The 17,961-nt window shown below is 37.3% G+C and overlaps 1 protein-coding gene across 3 annotated transcripts in view; it reads right to left on the minus strand.

The window, feature by feature from the left end:
• BCL2L13 (BCL2 like 13) overlaps positions 1-17,961 on the minus strand; it is a 98,792-nt gene that overhangs the window by 29,149 nt on the left and 51,682 nt on the right. For 2 of the 3 annotated variants that reach the window (XM_012747737.3, XM_076007789.1), the window contains 3 exons: positions 16,220-16,327; positions 12,851-13,007; positions 7,437-7,506 (listed from right to left, as the gene is read on the minus strand). In XM_012747737.3, coding sequence (XP_012603191.1) covers positions 7,437-7,506; positions 12,851-13,007; positions 16,220-16,327 — 335 coding nt within the window. Of the gene's footprint in view, positions 1-7,436; positions 7,507-9,182; positions 9,314-12,850; positions 13,008-16,219; positions 16,328-17,961 lie in introns of all 3 variants that reach the window. The other variant, XR_001149758.3, reaches the window with a different exon arrangement.

Consider the following 17,961-nt stretch of genomic DNA (forward strand, 5'->3'; position numbering starts at 1 on the left):
CTAGAACAACCCAATGAGGATCAGTTAAATAAATTTTAGTTATCCAGTAAAATATATAGCTGTTAAAAAGAATTAGATTATTCACTACCCAATCACCAAGATTTACTTTAAGTGAAAAAAAGCAAGATATAGCACAGCATGTACAACACAGTGCCATTTATGTAAAAAACATACACATGTATATATTAATTTAGTCCTAATAATATCTCTGGGAAAAACCACAGGAAATTGGTAATAATGGTTGCCTAAGAGAAGGGGAACTAGGTGACTGGCAACAAAAGAGAAAACTGTTATTTTTCAAAGCATATCTTTCTGTACTTGTTGCATTTTGTACCATGTACTTTTATTATCTCTTTGAAAATAAGACCTTTTTAAAATTATGAGCTATCTTGTAAAGATCATCAAAAGTCAACTATAAAAGACACATTATAATCTATACCTAATAACCCTGTGGCTCAATATTTGAGTCATCAAAATTTACAACAGAAACTAAGTATAGAGTGCCTTGCCTTCCTTAAAAAAAATTACATATTGCATATTGAAAAAAACTAAGTGTTCCAGCTATCTGTCTGCAAACAATCTCTTTTGTCTAAAACATCAAGAAGTCTCAACATGACTGGAAAAGGAATGCAGAAGGAAATGAAACCAATTCCAATTTGTTGTTATTGGATTGCAAAGGAAATAACTAAGGATAACAAAATATTTCTGCAGAAGAGAACAAACAAAAAAACAATTGAGTTTATATTTCATACTAATATTCTTTGGCTTTTAAGTAAAAGCAGCCTCGAGGGAGTCTATATCAAAGTTTGAAAGAAAGAATGCAACAAAAACACATATTTTTACTTTTTGACATTCTAAAAGAGCTCCAGCCTAAAATATATGGAAATCCTCCCCTTGGAGGATCCACCCCTTGGAGGGGTGTACGTCATAAAGAAGAATACATTAGGCTTTTTCCACAATAAGAGAGCCTACTATACTATTAAAAAAAATTATTCATATTTTGCCGTGGGCAGAAACAAGTAAAGAATGGCTTGTGAATAAACCTTGCTAATTCATACAAAATCAACTTCAAAGGCCTGGATGTTCTGTACCAAAACATTCTAAATTCCTATAATAATCCACAATAATATAACATTCTAGAGTTATTCATGTTTAAGCTTTGTTAACGCAGGGAAATGAGTTGCAAACATTTTATACTTGCTATAAAATGACACTTCCTGGCTGGGTGTGGTGGTTCACACCTGTAATCCTAGCACCCTGGGAGGCTGAGGCATGACAATCATGTGTGACTCTGTCTCAATCAATCAGTCAGTCAGTCAGTAACACTTCCTGTTATTTGTTCCAAATTTACTCCCTTCATCAAACAGTAGATACCCTAGTTTTACTGTATGAAAACCTAGAGACAAATCTGCAATCCTCTTTTACTCATGTCTTAACCTTAGTCCTTGATCATATTCACCATGCCTTCAGGCTGAAATCTACCAATCTTGTAGTCTGTTTTTCACACGGCAATTGCTCTGTTGCTTTGATCATTTAAGTTATCCTTTTCTTGATTATCCCCATTCCAATTAGATGTTTCTTGAAATGCAGTAACCACGTGCAGAAACTTCATTTTATAGAACTAACATTTTCTGTTTGGTTGATAATACTCTTCTTGGTGGTACAAATAATGTCAGATGATTCATCTTTCCCCCTCATTCCTCAGACAATTATTAAATGACTACTCCATACTAGGCTTACCTATTTGACATGCTATCTTCAGGAACCTATAAGATGACTTTCAGGGCCACTATCTTTTAAGTAAGTTTAGATTGCCTTTAAGTGGTTAAACCCACTTGCTCACACACAAAGCTTCATGAGTTAATTCTACAACTGACCTTCATCAACTTGACATTTTACTACCCACAAGTATTTTATATAATCTGTACATCCGCTGTTTTTACACTTCCCTCTCCCATATTATTTTTTAAAAAATATTAAAACAAAACTGGATCCCCACACATCTACTCCTAGAAGGTTCCACTATTTAAATTTCTATGTCTAAAAAGTAATCACACAGTCTTACCCTTTGATTCTTTCTCTAAGTCATCATTTCTTTACTGGACAATGGTAATTCCCATATCATATATGAATTATTATTTTTTTCAATTGATTTTGCACTGGAATACTAAGGTACTATAAACCATCAAAAAGGAATACTTCCACTGGCTTTCCTTTATCCACATACTTATTTAAGTCTTGTGACATCTCCTTATATCCACTTGGTGGCCTCATCCTCCAATAGGTTAGACTTACTTAAATTTAATAATGTTATCCTTTTATTAAAGAATATATGAGCTTGCCTGATATAGAAATGAAGCACACTAATTTATACTCTTAGGGATATTTGTGATGATAATTACGTATTTTGGTACATCAATCTACTATTTAACCCTTCTGTGCCTTAATAATTCTAGTAGTATCACATTTTGCAAATTTTGCACCTAATTCATTAATTAGGTTTTATTTTCTTTGACCTGTTTGCTTCAAAATAGCAAACAATTTAAGAGACAATTTAACAATTTAAGAGACAACCAGACATTATGTGTCACCCAGTGTGATGTAATAGGATGTAAATAAAACCACCAATGAAGTATTCTTGCCAAAAAGATTGAACCTAAATCTGATCAGGAAGGAAATACAGACACAGAAGAATATGTTAAGTGACATCTCAAGAGAAGTAGTCAATAAAATCCAGAAAGTAAGAATTTTAAAGAAAAAAAATCTTAAGTAAACTAGAGAAAGAGAAAGAATAGGGAGTATAAGTCTATATAATAAAAGAAAGTTAAGTTACAATTATTCATTCCATTTATATGAAATGTCCAGAATAGACAAGTTCATACAGACAGAAAGTAGAAGAACTGTTGCCAGGGGCTGGGAGGAGTATGAAATAGGGAGTGACCACTAATAGGTATGGGGTTTCTTTTTGGCATGATGAAAATGTTCTGGAATTAGATAGTACTGATAGTTGTACAACTTTGTGGATATACTAAAAACCTGTGAATTGTATACATTAGGTAAATTTTATCATATGTGAACTATATTTCAATTTTTAAAAAGGAAGGACTTAGAAATATATCAACCAAAGGTAATACATGATCCTTGTTTGGATCTTGATTCAAAAAAACCAACTTTAAAAAATACATTTATGGCTGGGCTGGCGGTGTGTGTCTATAGTCCCAGTTACTCGAAAGGCTGAGGCAGGGGGATCACTTGAGTCTAGGAGTTCGGCCTGTACAACACAGAGAGACCTCATCTCTAAGAAAAAAATAATAATAAAATTTTAAAACTTAAAAAAATAGTTATCAGTCAAGGCGCGGTGACTCACACCTGTAATCCTAGCACTCTGGGAGGCCGAGCCAGGAGGATTGCTCGAGGTCAGGAGTTTGAGACCAGCCTGAGCAAGAGCGAGACCCTGTCTCTACTAAAAATAGAAAGAAATTAGCTGGGAAACTAAAAATATATATAGAAAAAATTAGCCAGGGATGGTGGCGCATGCCTGTAGTCCCAGCTACTCAGGAGGCTGAGGCAGAAAGATTGCTTGAGCCCAGAAGTTTGAGGTTGCTGTGAGCTAGGCTGACGCCACGGCACTGTAGACTGGGCAACAGAGCAAGACTTTGTCTCAGAAAACAAACAAACAAACATTTAACAGACAATTGGGGAAATCTGAATAGATTATGATTTGAGTAGATTATGTGATAATATTAAAAAATTGGTATTGATATTTTTAGGTGTGATAATGGTATAATCAGTAGGTTTTTTTTTTTTGAGACAGAGTGAGTGCCGTGGCGTCAGCCTAGCTCACAGCAACCTCAAACTCCTGGGCTCGAGCGATCCTTCTGCCTCAGCCTCCCAAGTAGCTGGGACTACAGGCATGCGCCACCATGCCCGGCTAATTTTTTATATACATATCAGTTGGCCTATTAATTTCTTTCTATTTAAAGTAGAGACGGGGTCTCGCTCTTGCTCAGGCTGGTTTCGAACTCCTGACCTCGAGCAATCCTCCCACCTCGGCCTCCCAGAATGCTAGGATTACATGTGTGAGCCACCGTGCCTGGCCACTAATGTATTTTTAAATAAAATATATCTAGTATCTGCTTCAAAATAATCTGGAAGGAGAGAAGGAATGTGTGAAGAAATAGATGAAACAAGATCAGCTAAATATTGATAATTATTAAAGTTGAGTAATGGATACATGGGTTTATTACACTATTCTCTGTGCTTTTGTACATGCTTGAAATTTTAATAAGAGACTTGAAAAGATGAGAGATTAATATTTCAAGAAAAATTAACCCAAGAGGTCTGCACAGGACTGTCTCCTGGCCCTAACCCAGGTAGTGGGGGGTCTGCAACCTGCTCATGGCCCTCACAGCAGGTCCCTGTGTACTGACATATCTGCATAATCAATAAAGCCTTTTGCTCCTTAAAAAAATTAACAAACGAATTCACTTATCTTTGCTATTTATTTTTCTAAAACCTATTATACTGTAAACATCATGTAGTAACACTAACATTCTAACTGTTTTTTCCTCTTTGGTAGTCATTTTCTTCTCTTTTCTATAAGCAGATAAGGACATAGGAAAAAATAATATCCATGAGAAAAAAGAAAATCACCTACAATTCTGAGATAACTACTATATATTTTGTACTTTTTTTTGAGACAAGGTCTTCCTCTGGTGCCCGGCTGGAGTACAGTGGAGTCATCAATAGCTCACTGTAACTTCAAATTCCTGGGTTCAAGTGATCTTCCTGCCTCAGCCTCATGAGTAGCTGAAACTACACACAGGCATGTGCCACTACACCCTGCTAGGGTTTATTGTTGTTGTTGTGTTTTTGCAGAGACGGGGTCCTAATATTGCCCATGCTAGTCTCAGACACTCCTGCCCTCAAGTAATCCTCCTGCTTTGGCCTCCCAAAGTGCTAGGATTATAGGGGTAAGCCTGACCACTACTATGTATTTTGGCACATATCATTTTAGTTCTTTTTCTAGGCATATATATTCTATATATGCTACAGTTATCTATGTACATTTTTTTAACAAAAATATCATATTGTTAATACAGGTTTGTGACCAGTTTTTTTTCCTACTCTTTTTGGGATATATTTCAAGAGTATTTTACCCAGATGGCTTTAAAATCCCTTTACTAATGAACTGATAATTAGTTTGCCCCCAAACCTGGCATGCTTTGTGGACATTTTTTTTTTCTTTTTTCTCTGACAGGTGTTTCATTTGAGCCTCATTTACTTCACAGCAAGATACATATGAATAATATCATCTCAGAATTTTGCAAACATTCATGCAAAATGTAAAATATGAACTAATTACTTCACATGAGCCAATCTGATTTTGATTGTGGTGGTAGGGGTATGGAGATTTTAATGACTTGTGATCAAAAGCCAGGTTCTTTTCAGCCCTCGAGGACTTGGAAGGAGAGTAATACTGGATTCAGCAGAAGAAGTAATATTCTAACTGGCATGCTTCATTTATGGGAGGTATTCAAGCCACTGCCTTGGAGGTCAACAGGTGGCTCCCTGATCCAGATGAGGAACTAAAATGAAACAGGAAAGGGTGTGGTATGGAAAGGGTGAAAAGGGATAGTAAAGACTGTGGTTTACTCAGTTTTTTTAGCATGGCGGGGTGCATACAAGAATTGACTACTGCCTGTAATCCTAGCACTCTGGGAGGCTGAGGTAGGTGGATTGCTTGGGGTCAGGAGTTTGGGGCCAGCCTAAGCAAGAGTGAGACCCTGTCTCTACTATAAATAGAAACAAATTAATTGGCCAACTAATATATATAGAAAAAATTAGCCGGGCATGGTGGCGCATGCCTGTAGTCCCAGCTACTCAGGAGGCTGAGGCAGCAGGATTGCTTGAGCCCAGGAGTTTGAGGTTGCTGTGAGCTAGGCTGATGCCACGGCACTCACTCTAGCCTGGGCAACAAAAGGAGACTCTGTCTCAAAAAAAAAAAAAAGTTGACTATAGCAGTCACTAGACAAGAATGACAGAAAGAGAACATAAAACAGGGGAAGAAGGCTAGTAATACTAGGTACCTAAGTATTTGATGTTTGATATACTAATAAATATATCATAACCAAACTCATGTTTTATTTATAAAATCTATTTCAAATATCTACCTGAGAGAATATTTTCTTTTTTTTCCAAAAATGAGGCAAACAGATATTTTAACAAATTATGTACCAATAAGTAACATACTAAAACTGATTACAATAATGACTATTTGGGAACAAGATCCCATATGTTAAAGCTAATATAATAGCTGTTGTTTGCTGAGTGCTTACTATAGTGGCAGACAATGTGTTAAATAAGTATTTAACATATATTATCTCATTTAATTCTAATAAAACTTATGAGGTTAATACTATTTTTTCCATTTGATTTTTTTTAAGTCCCCGCCCTGCCTATTTTTTCCATTTCACAGATGAGAAAACTAAGATTTAGAAAGCTTAATTAACCTGCCCAAAGACATACATCTCGTTCATGGCAAAGCTAAGGTTTAAACACACACACACACACACACACACACACACACACACACACACACACACACACACAAAATTAGGTACATAAGGTCACATGGTCTGACCCATACTGTAATAGTTCTAAGTAGAGAAGGCTATTTGTAAAAGTAATTTTACTGACTTTTCTCATCCCCAACACTAGATCACTCAGGGCCACACTTCTTGCTCAAATTGAGCTGATCCACCCTATACTGCATGCCCTTAGCCTCCACCTTTTCAAGGTGACAAGTAGATAATACAGTCTAAGATAATGGATAAGCAGTATGGTACAGGGGGAAAAAAACTGAAGCTAGAATCAGATATTAGCTCTAGTGTTGGTTTCAATATTTAAAAGTTAAGGCGTTGTAGGCAAGTCATCTAACTTTTCTCTCTGATTAGTCACCCAGCCTAACTAACAGAACAAGACCTAATAAAATCCATTCTGCCTTCTGCAAAAGGTAGATGGTAAGGATGATCAAATGAGATGTGACAAGAGATACTGTGTAACCTATAAAACACAAATGGTATTCATCTAAGAGAATCAGAAGAGGCAATCTTCCAAATGAAGTCCTTATTATTTCCCCCCAAGACATACTCATATGTTAACAAATAACCATCTGCAGATAAGAAATGATGGGAAACTCAGCACAGATAGGAAGAAAGGTTGGTATACTATTGGACGCATATTTTTGAGCCTAACAGAACCTTGCAGCATTAATCAAAAGACAAGCTTAACTAAAAAATATTCACTTAACACAGATTTATGCATTAAATACTGAGCCTTAACAAGCTTTCTGCTGCATGATGCTAGCAATTCTTCCTAAACTTTATAATTAACACACTAAAATCTTGTAAGAGAAAAGATAATTCGATTAATACCTTATTCCAGCCGCTGGCATGAACTGTGGTCTCCAATGTGCATTCCCGAAATGCCTGATATGTCACTGGCCTGTAGAGATTTTTTAAAAAGTCTGTCATAATGAAGGAAAATTCTAAATTTCCACATTAAAAAATATATAGTCACTACACTTCGTTGAATTTTTTGCTAAAGTGACAATGATTATTCAACATATTACCTTGTTTAAGATGTGGCTTTTAACATTTGGCATGCATTTTTTTAAAGCAATTTATAGGCTAAGATGAATGCTTGGGAAAGCAGTTAAAATATAGTACAAGATAAATATATATTCTAATAAAATTTTTAGAATTGCTTGGAACTTATTTGATAAGATTTCTATGTTGCAGATAAATACCTAGATTATTAATTCAGGATAAAAAACAAATAAAAATGATCTTATTAGTAAAATTAAAAACACGATTTTAACTTTTTTAAAGGCAAAAAATCTAAAATATTTTAAAACTAAAGAGACGTGTCACTAAAGACTTTTCAAATTGAGGATACAGGGAGTTGGAATAAACAAGGATAATAAACAGAGTGCTATTTTTAACTTGGAGTATTATGAAATAAGATCCTGGAAGGGAGAGAGGCCTTTCTGATTATTTGGATGTAAGTCCTAGTCATACCAAAAACTCAAATCATTAAGTGATGCCAACACCACTCACTCACATATTTGTTGAGGGACTTTAAGTACTATATTTTAAGTGCTGGTTTTATGTGTAAATTAAAAAAACAAATTTACAAACTAGGTACCAAGTAACATATGAAACTTGAATAATAATAGATTAACAATAGATTTAACAAAACTGTTTCCCGCCCCCCTTTTTGGGCAAAGTATCAACAGACACGTAAAAAAGAGTAGGAGGAATCTTGCTTTTATAGAATTTTAAAATCCCATTCCATAAGCATTTTCTGCTCTGACCACTCTGGTCTGTGATCTCTTTAGTTTATGAATATTTAAGCTTGATAATGGGTACCTATTATGTTAGGTTTTATATTTTTATATATTCACATTTTATATTATATTATATATTATCATTTTACATATTAGGAAACCAAAGCTCAGAAAAGCTAAAAGATTATCCCAAAACCACATAGCTGGCAAGCTGTGAGGTAAGGGATTCACACCCTATTATATCTGGCTCTAAAGGCCACTACTTCCATTTCAAGTTAGGGTTTTCACATATGCCATGACAATGTTTGGGTGCCACATGTGGCTAATGAGCATTTGAAAGGTGGCTAGTGCTGTGCTGAAAGTGTAATGTACATGCGAGATTTCAGAGTTAGTAAGAAATAAAATATGAAATGTCTCATTAGTAAGTTTTATGTTGATTACATGTTAAAATATTTTGAATATACTGAGGTAAATACAACATATTACTATAAAAATTAATTTTATTTTACTTTTTTATGTGGCTGCTAGAAAATTTTTAATTATATATATGTGACTTGCATTATATGTATCGAACAGCACTGATCTAGATATTTCAGAAAACAGTTTTGGTGACATGTGTCATTCCTTTATACAAGTCAGTATCAAATCAATACTCCAGTGATGAGATACCAGAGATGACCTTTATAATGATGACATGTATATAGTATATACTACCTACCTTCCTGACATCAGATTCTTATTACAGTAAGCTTAGTATTTTTTAGAAGCCTTGGGATAAATAGTAGATGCCGATAAAACTTGAACTTCAGCAGATACTATACAGTCTACCTACCTATATTCTCCCTGAAGCTTTACTTGCGTATATCAGTCCCTTCACTTCCTTTCCTGAACTGTCTGGTGCTGCTGTGGGTCACAGTAGTCCTTACCGGAAGTTTGTCTATCAGGCTAAAGTACTTTAGCATCCTTTAGAATGAAACATGATTTGAAACATTATATGTACACACATATATGCCCATAAAAGATGCAGCAGATTAAAACAGTCAAAGGAAATCTAATACATAGAAAAGCAAGTAGCTGAAAAACCAACCCTACCCAGTTAGCTATCAGAATAAAGCAAAGAAAAAAGGGGAGTGGGATATCTTTTGAACTGCTGGTATTATTCTACATTAAGAATTCAGGATTAATATTCTACTTTAACAAAACCATATGGAGAAGTAGGTGGTATTTTCCACCTTAGGATATTGCCTTCAACCTGCATTATGCTTCTAGTTTATCAATTAATTATTTTTAAGGTATTAGTAACAAAGCTTAAAACTTTCAAAAGTAGATTTCTGAAAAAAAACTTATTCATAAAGAGACTTGACTTTGATACACAACCAATTTCAAAACTAATTATATTAGTATTCAGGGTTTAGGAAAAAATAAATATTCATCCAAGCCAATTTTTAAAAAAATATAATTTGCAGTAAGAAGGCATCAATTTTTCCTGTAGATCATGAAAATGACTTCAGAAACAATACTTCTTTTTTAAACAATGTAATACTGTTCTTTAGAGAGCTGATAAGATGCCAGTAAAGTTAACTGAAATATTAAGGGTAAAATGGTTTGCCTAGAGCCACAGTTTGTATCAAAGTTGGAAATAGAACCTTTTGCCTATACCTCTCACTTAGTTATTTTACTTCCAGCCCCAATTGATTTTACAAGTTCTCTTGTCTTTGTTTTGACAAAGCAGCATGTTTCTTTCTTCAAATCTTATATATAATCTCAATACATAAAATATATGAAAGTACAGGTGCTCCGGTTTAGGAAGCGTGGAGAGGCCCTGGTGAGCCCACACACTCAGTCTGTCCCTCACCTATTCAGGGGCCTCTGCAGCACAGAACACTTTCTAAAAACGACTGCTATAAATCCAAATTTCCTGTACAAGTTTTATTTCCCCACTCTCATACCCTTCTTGCCACAGTTATTTTTAAAGTTTTCTATGTATAAGTTTAAGAAAGTCCAAATGTAATTTCATTTCACCAAGTGTAACTAGGATTTTTGCATTTGCACATTTTAGCACGCTATGCAGAACAAATGGAAGTCTCTAAACCCAAATTGCTTCCTTCTAACAAATGGGAAACTATAAATTTTGCCTACATGAAAGTGAGGCATTACTATAACAATAATTTGGCATCCGAATTTTGGCCTTTTTAGTGAAGAACAGTCTTCATCCTGTTTTACAAAGTTGTCAATTTTAATTAAGATAAATATTTTTTCTAATTCATACCAATTTTTTAAATGATTCTCAACAAATAATTAGGAGAAACTGATTTTTAAGATTTACAATAAATGATTCAGGTCTGGCCGGGCACAGTAGCTCACGCCTGTAATCCTAGCACTCTGGGAGGCTGAGGTGGGAGGATTGCTTGAGGACCAGCCTGAGCAAGAGCGAGACCCCGTCTCTACTATAAATAGAAAGAAATTAGCCAAACAACTAAAAATAGAAAAAATTAGCCAGGCACAGTGGCGTGTGCTTGTAGTCCCAGCTATCTGGGAAGATAAGGTAGAAGGATCATCTGAGCCCAGGAGTTTGAGGTTGCTGTGAGTTGGGCTGACGCCACCGCACTCTAGCCCAGGCAAGAGAGTGAGACTCTGTCTCAAAAAAAAAAGATTCAGTTCTATTTTAATATACTTTTGTTATTACTGGTTTCTTGCCTTTAGCTTTACTATGGTCAGAGCCATAGCTAGGAGACAAGTTTGCACTATAAGAATGTGGAGGCCAGGCGCAGTGGCTCACGCCTGTAATCCTAGCTCTCTGGGAGGCCAAGGCGGGCGGATTGTGCGAGGTGAGGAGTTAACCAGCCTGAGCAAGAGCGAGACCCCATCTCTATTATAAATAGAAAGAAATTAATTGGCCAACTAACATATATAGAAAAAATTAGCTGGGCATGGTGGTGCATGCCTGTAGTCTCAGCTACTCGGGAGGCTGAGGCAGGAGGATTGCTTGAGCCCAGGAGTTTGATGTTGCTGTGAACTTGGCTGATGCCAGGGCACTCTAGCCTAAGCAACAGAGTGAGACTCTGTCTCAAAAAAAAAAAGAATGTGGAAGGTGGGCAGATGTGCAACCCCTAAGTTTAGCAGCATCTGCATTACAGATATAATGCTAAATACAGAAATCAAAAATACAAGCCGGGCGCGGTGGCTCACGCCTGTAATCCTAGCACTTTGGGAGGCTGAGGCGGGCGGATCGCTCAAGGTCAGGAGTTCGAAACCAGCCTGAGCGAGACCCCGTCTCTACCAAAAATAGAAAGAAATTAATTGACCAACTAAAAATATATATACAAAAAATTAGCCGGGCATGGTGGCGCATGCCTGTAGTCCCAGCTACTCGGGAGGCTGAGGCAGTAGGATCGCTGAGCCCAGGAGATTGAGGTTGCTGTGAGCCAGGCTTACGCCACGGCACTCACTCTAGCCTGGGCAATAAAGTGACACTCTGTCTCAAAAAAAAAAAAAAAAAAAAAAATACAGATACAATGTTAATCCCACATTACAAAGCATAAAGCGCTACCCATTATATTTATATTGGCCACTAGAGGAAATGGCAGTAAAAAGTGGTCAGGACAAGAGAAATAGTTTGTATTTACAATTTAGTAAAAGCATTTGTTGAAATGTGATAGCTCAACAAGTAAATACAAATTAACAAATCTATGCTGGAACAGCTAAAGAACTGCTTTGTAGCAAAGCTGTCACTGAAAACACAGACTACTCAAGAGGCAGAGGCAGGAGGATCACTTGAGCCCAGGAGTTTGAAGTTGCAGAGAGCTTTGATCCCACCACTGTGCTCCAGCCTGGGGGACACAGTAAGACCCTGTCTCTAATTTAAAAAATTTTTTTTTTTTTTTTTTTTTTTTTTTTTTTTTTGAGACAGAGTCTCACTTTGTTGCCCAGGCTAGAGTGAGTGCCGTGGCGTCAGCCTGGCTCACAGCAACCTCAAACTCCTGGGCTCAGCGATCCCACTGCCTCAGCCTCCCGAGTAGCTGGGACTACAGGCATGCGCCACCATGCCCGGCTAATTTTTTTGTATATATATTTTTAGTTGGTCAATTAATTTCTTTCTATTTTTGGTAGAGACGGGGTCTCGCTCAGGCTGGTTTCGAACTCCTGACCTTGAGCGATCCGCCCGCCTCGGCCTCCCAAAGTGCTAGGATTACAGGCGTGAGCCACCGCGCCCGGCCAAATTTAAAAAATTTTTTAATTAAATAAATAAAAACCACAGGTAGAGAGTTGGGCACGATGGAGTGCATCTGTAATCCCAGAGATTTGGGAGGCTGAGGCTGGAGGATCGCTTGAGCCCAGGAGTTTGAGGCTGCAGTAAGCTACAATCTACTCCAGCCTGGGCGACAGAGCAAGACCCCATCTCTAAAAACAAACAAAAACAAGCCTTAACCAATCCAGTGCTACATGAGAAATCCAGAGACTACTTAGAGAAGTACATTTGTACTCAGAAATGTAACTCACTGGCTGAGGAGCATTTGCAATGCTTTATGCAGAGGCTCTTTAAGTTCCTGAGACACTTTTTCTCCAAGATGGGCCAAGCAGTCTTCTATTGAGCTTTCTGGGTTAGCAGGGCTGAACACTGGAGATGTGTGACGGTCAAAGCCTGTGCTGGTGAAGGCTGAAGACAGGGCAAAAGAAATGCCTAATTTAATAAACAATTTCAAAGGTTATGCTATAAAAGCCCAGGGGATTAAGACACCTACTATTATACAAACACAACGAGTGAGATGTGCAGCATTTGGGGGATGGTCACGCTTGAAGCTGACTCGAGGGGGGAGGGAGGCATGGGCAATATACGTAACCTTAACACTTATACCCCCATAATATGCTGAAATTAAAAAAAATTTTTTAAAGACACTTACTATAGTTATAAGCCACTTTAAAAGGTCAAATAATCATTATAGATATTATTCTTCACTGGAACACAAAAATTGGTTAAGTGTAGATTTTTTTTAAGGAAAGGTTTCAATGGAAAAAAAATCTTAGTTTCACAAGAAGAAAACAACAAAACTGCATGTTAAAATATGTTAACCAATTTAGTTTATTACTACTTATCCATTTAGCATAAGAATTTTGAATGAGAGGCAACTCTTGGCTCTATCTTCCCTCTCTTAATATTTTGTTTTTAGAGTTTTGTCTTTAAAAAGTGGCACTTCCTACATCAGACTCTAATCAGTTTATTCTACCTCAGAGGATGAATCCATTGCTTTCATTCCCTTATTAAAATGAACTTTCAAACTCAATATTACTTCACATGAACAAACTTTAAAACTCTCAAGGTTATACAAGTGTAAAAAGAGTTGAACCTGGACAAAGCAGCCATAACCTATTCCTTCCTCAGTTCAAACTACCATCTACTTCCCAGTCCCATGTTGTAAAGATGTCGCCACCCCCAACTGCAGAACGGGTAGGCAGCATGACTGCTGTTCCAGGGTACAAACAGGATGCTAGGCATAAAATCCCAGTAGAGCAGGCAGCCTGCACCCATTCCCAAGAGCTAGCAATCACCATTATAAAATATTTATTGCATTAATTTAGGCTTGTTCCTAGAAGGCTGCAAATTTTGCTACCGAATTAATATGTATTTCTTTCTAAAGTGCTTGGCTCCAAGAAAGATGCAAATGGCTGCAAAGTTCACAAACATTTTGTTGTCTGAGCAAATGTGAGGTCATCCATTTTAATAATCAGGGTTGTATAATACGGGATTCAATAAATCAGTGCACTTAAGCCTTTTGTTACTCTCGTCTGCCTTTTGCCTATTATTTTACTGTGCAGCAGTACTGTTACCAGAATATAGATAAAGGCTTAGAAGAGAATTGGAAATTTAATCAGTTAAAAATGTTGATAAAAGAGGCCAGGTGCGGTGGCTCACGCCTGTAATCCTAGCACTCTGGGAGGCCGAGGCGGGCGGATTGCTCGAGGTCAGGAGTTCGAAACCAGCCCGAGCAAGAGCGAGGCCCCGTCTCTACTATAAAATAGAAAGAAATTAATTAGCCAACTAAAATATATAGAAAAAAATTAGCCGGACATGGTGGCGCATGCCTGTAGTCCCAGCAACTTGGGAGGCTGAAGCAGGAGGATCTCTTGAGCCCAGGAATTTGAGGTTGCTGTGAGCTAGGCTAATGCCACGGCACTCACTGTAGCCTGGGTAACAAAGTGAGACTCTGTCTCAAAAAAAAAAGATGATGCATCTGCATGGACTAGATAAAAAAAAAAAAAAAAAAAAGATGATAAAAGACTATAAAAGAGAAGACTAACATTAGGTTTCTGGATTATTTGTACAATTCTATTCAATTTCTTTCTCCACTAATATGGAATTGTTCATAAAAATGATTTATAATTTTTTTCATTAAAAATTATTGGGCAAGGCCGGGCGCGGTGGCTCACGCCTGTAATCCTAGCACTCTGGGAGGCCGAGGCGGGCGGATTGCTCGAGGTCAGGAGTTCAAAACCAGCCTGAGCGAGACCCCGTCTCTACCATAAAAATAGAAAGAAATTAATTGGCCAACTAATATATATAATATAAAAAAAAAAATCAGCCGGGCATGGTGGCTCGTGCCTGTAGTCCCAGCTACTCGGGAGGCTGAGGCAGGAGGATCGCTTGAGCCCAGGAGTTTGAGGTTGCTGTGAGCTAGGCTGACGCCACGGCACTCACTCTAGCCTAGGCAAGAAAGCGAGACTCTGTCTCAAAAAAAAAAAAAAAAAAAAAAAAATTATTGGGCAATATATGTCCACACAGAAACTTGAACAAGAATTTTCATAGCAGCATTATAAATGACAGCCGAAAAGTAGAAACAACCAAACTGTCCATCAACTGATGAACAGATAAACAAAATGTGGCACATGCACACAATGGAATATTACCTGACTGTAAAAAGCAATGAAGTACTTAAACCTGCTGCAATATGGATGATCCTTGAAAATATAATGCTAAGTGAAAGAAGCCAGTCATAAAAGGCCACATAGTGTATTATTCTATTTGTGTATCTGTCCAGAACAGACAAATCCACAGAAGTAGAAAGTAGCTCAGTGGTTGTGTTGGGTGGGGGTGAGGCAGCGGCTAGCAGGAGTGGGAAGTGACTGCTGATACACATTGCATTTCTTTTTGGAGTGTTGAAAGTATTCTAAATTTAGATTGCGGTGATAGTTGTACAATTTTGTGAATTTATTAAAAACCACTGAACTAGATATTTTAAATGAGTGAATTTTATGGTATATGAAAGATACCTCAATAAAGCTGAAAAGAAATCACTGGGCAAAAGTTTCAGTGCAATGTTACTTATGGAAGGTAAAACATGAAATAACTCAAATGCTCCCCTCAATAATAAGGGAAAACTGTATAAATATTCATTCAATGAGTGAAATTTCATGCAATTAAGAGAATACCTATTTTAAAAGATTACTATATAATATTAAGTGCAAAATATGCGGCTATAAAGCTATATATACATTATAAATACAATTATCTATAGCATATGTGCATGCAAAAATGAAAGAAAATCTTTCTTACTTTTTTCCTTTAATGTTGTTATTAGTTATAAAGAACCAAACATGAATCAAACCATATTGAATGGAAAGGACTTTAACATGATCATTTAGTCCACTACTTAACACCAGGAATGGCAACATCAAAACTGTTAGGTATAGTTAGGAAACTTTTATAACCATGTCCCCCAGAAAAGAAAAAAGGCTCCCTTTTAGTTTCACCCTTATAATCTTACAGCAATGAAGATGTGTAATGTTCAGAACACCCCACCGTGAAAATCAAATTAAACCAACAGTAAACCACACCAAACAATCTGAAAATTAACTAGGAAAATAAGAACAGACCTTCAGAAATTTCTTTGTCCAGGGATTTTAGCTCTTCTTCAATTTCAGTTTTAACTTTTACTAAAACTTCTTGATCCAGAGATTGGGAAGCTACATCTAGTTGAACCCCTGAAACCAACAAAAAAGATTACTATTGAAAGAGGGAGGGAGAAACCACTAGAATAGAATACTTCTGACTTGACTTTTTAGTCAGAAAATGCAAAATCAAACCCCATCATGTATCAAGGCTAGGAAGGATAGGAGATACTTTTTGCAATAATTAAGGGGGAAAAAAAACCCTTAGAAGTATTCTCTATTTAGAGTAAAGTCTGGTAAAAACAGAATAAATAGAATAAGCCTCTATCTTTCCAGATGTTTCTGCTAGGAAGGGAAAAAGAGTGCAACTTTCAGAAACACATTAACTAAACACGAGATTAGGAAAAGACTAGTATTAATATGTATAAGTCCTTTTTTTTTGTATACAATGCATTCCTTGGAAAAAAAACATATGAAAACTGAATATGATAAAACCAAATAAAAGAATTCATGTTATTTTAGTGGTGGTGGACAATGTCCATTACCCTCACTTCAAATTATATGAACCTCTAATTTTTTTTTTTTTTTTTGAGACAGTGTCTCGCTTTGTTGCCTAGGCTAGAGTGAGTGCCGTGGCGTCAGCCTAGCTCACAGCAACCTCAATCTCCTGGGCTCAAGCAATCCTTCTGCCTCAGCCTCCCAAGTAGCTGGAACTACAGGCATGTGCCACCATGCCCGGCTAATTTTTTCTATGTATATTAGTTGGCCAATTAATTTCTTTCTATTTATAGTAGAGACGGGGTCTCACTCTTGCTCAGGTTGGTTTCGAACTCCTGACCTCGAGCTATCTGCCCGCCTCGGCCTCCCAGAGAGCTAGGATTACAGGCGTGAGCCACCGCGCCCGGCCTGAACCTCTAATTTTATCTCACTTTTAGATGCTTTTTGAATTTTTAAAGTTATTTATTTATTTATTTATTTTGAGACAGCGTCTCGCTTTGTTGCCCAGGATAGAGTGAGTGCCGTGGCGTCAGCCTAGCTCACAGCAACCTCAAACTCCTGGGCTCAAGTGATCCTCCTGCCTCAGCCTCCCGAGTAGCTGGGACTACAGGCTTGTGCCACCATGCCCGGCCAATTTTTTCTATATATATTAGTTGGCCAATTAATTTCTTTCTACTTATAGTAGAGATGGCGTCTCAACTCTTGTTCAAGCTGGTTTCGAACTCCTGACCTTGAGCGATCCTCCCGCCTCGGCCTCTCAGAGTGCTAGGATTACAGGCATAAGCCACCATGCCCGGACTTTTTTATTTCTTTTTTTAGAGACATTTTGCTCTGTTGCCCAGGCTAGAGCGCAGTGGCATAATCATAGCTCACGTTATAGTAACATCAAACTCCTGGACTCAAGCAATCAATCATTATCCTGTTTCAGCCTCCTGAGCAGCTGGGACCATAGGTGCAACCACCACGTGTGGCTAATTTTTTATCTTTTTGTAGAGACAGGGTCTCATTATATTGCTCCAGCTGGTCCTGAACTCCTGGCCTCAAGCAATCCTCTTGCCTTAGCCTCCCAAAGTGCTGGGATTACAGCCATGAACTACCATGCCTGGCCTGGACACATTTTTAAATGATATACTTCTAACATTTTATATATGCTCTGTAATTCTCTCCCCTCCTCCATTTAAACACCTGATAGCTGCTTAAGTCCACAAAGCATACAACTGAGACTCAAG

This window comes from Microcebus murinus, chromosome 10, assembly GCF_040939455.1.
Source record: "Microcebus murinus isolate Inina chromosome 10, M.murinus_Inina_mat1.0, whole genome shotgun sequence".
NCBI lineage: Eukaryota > Metazoa > Chordata > Mammalia > Primates > Cheirogaleidae > Microcebus > Microcebus murinus.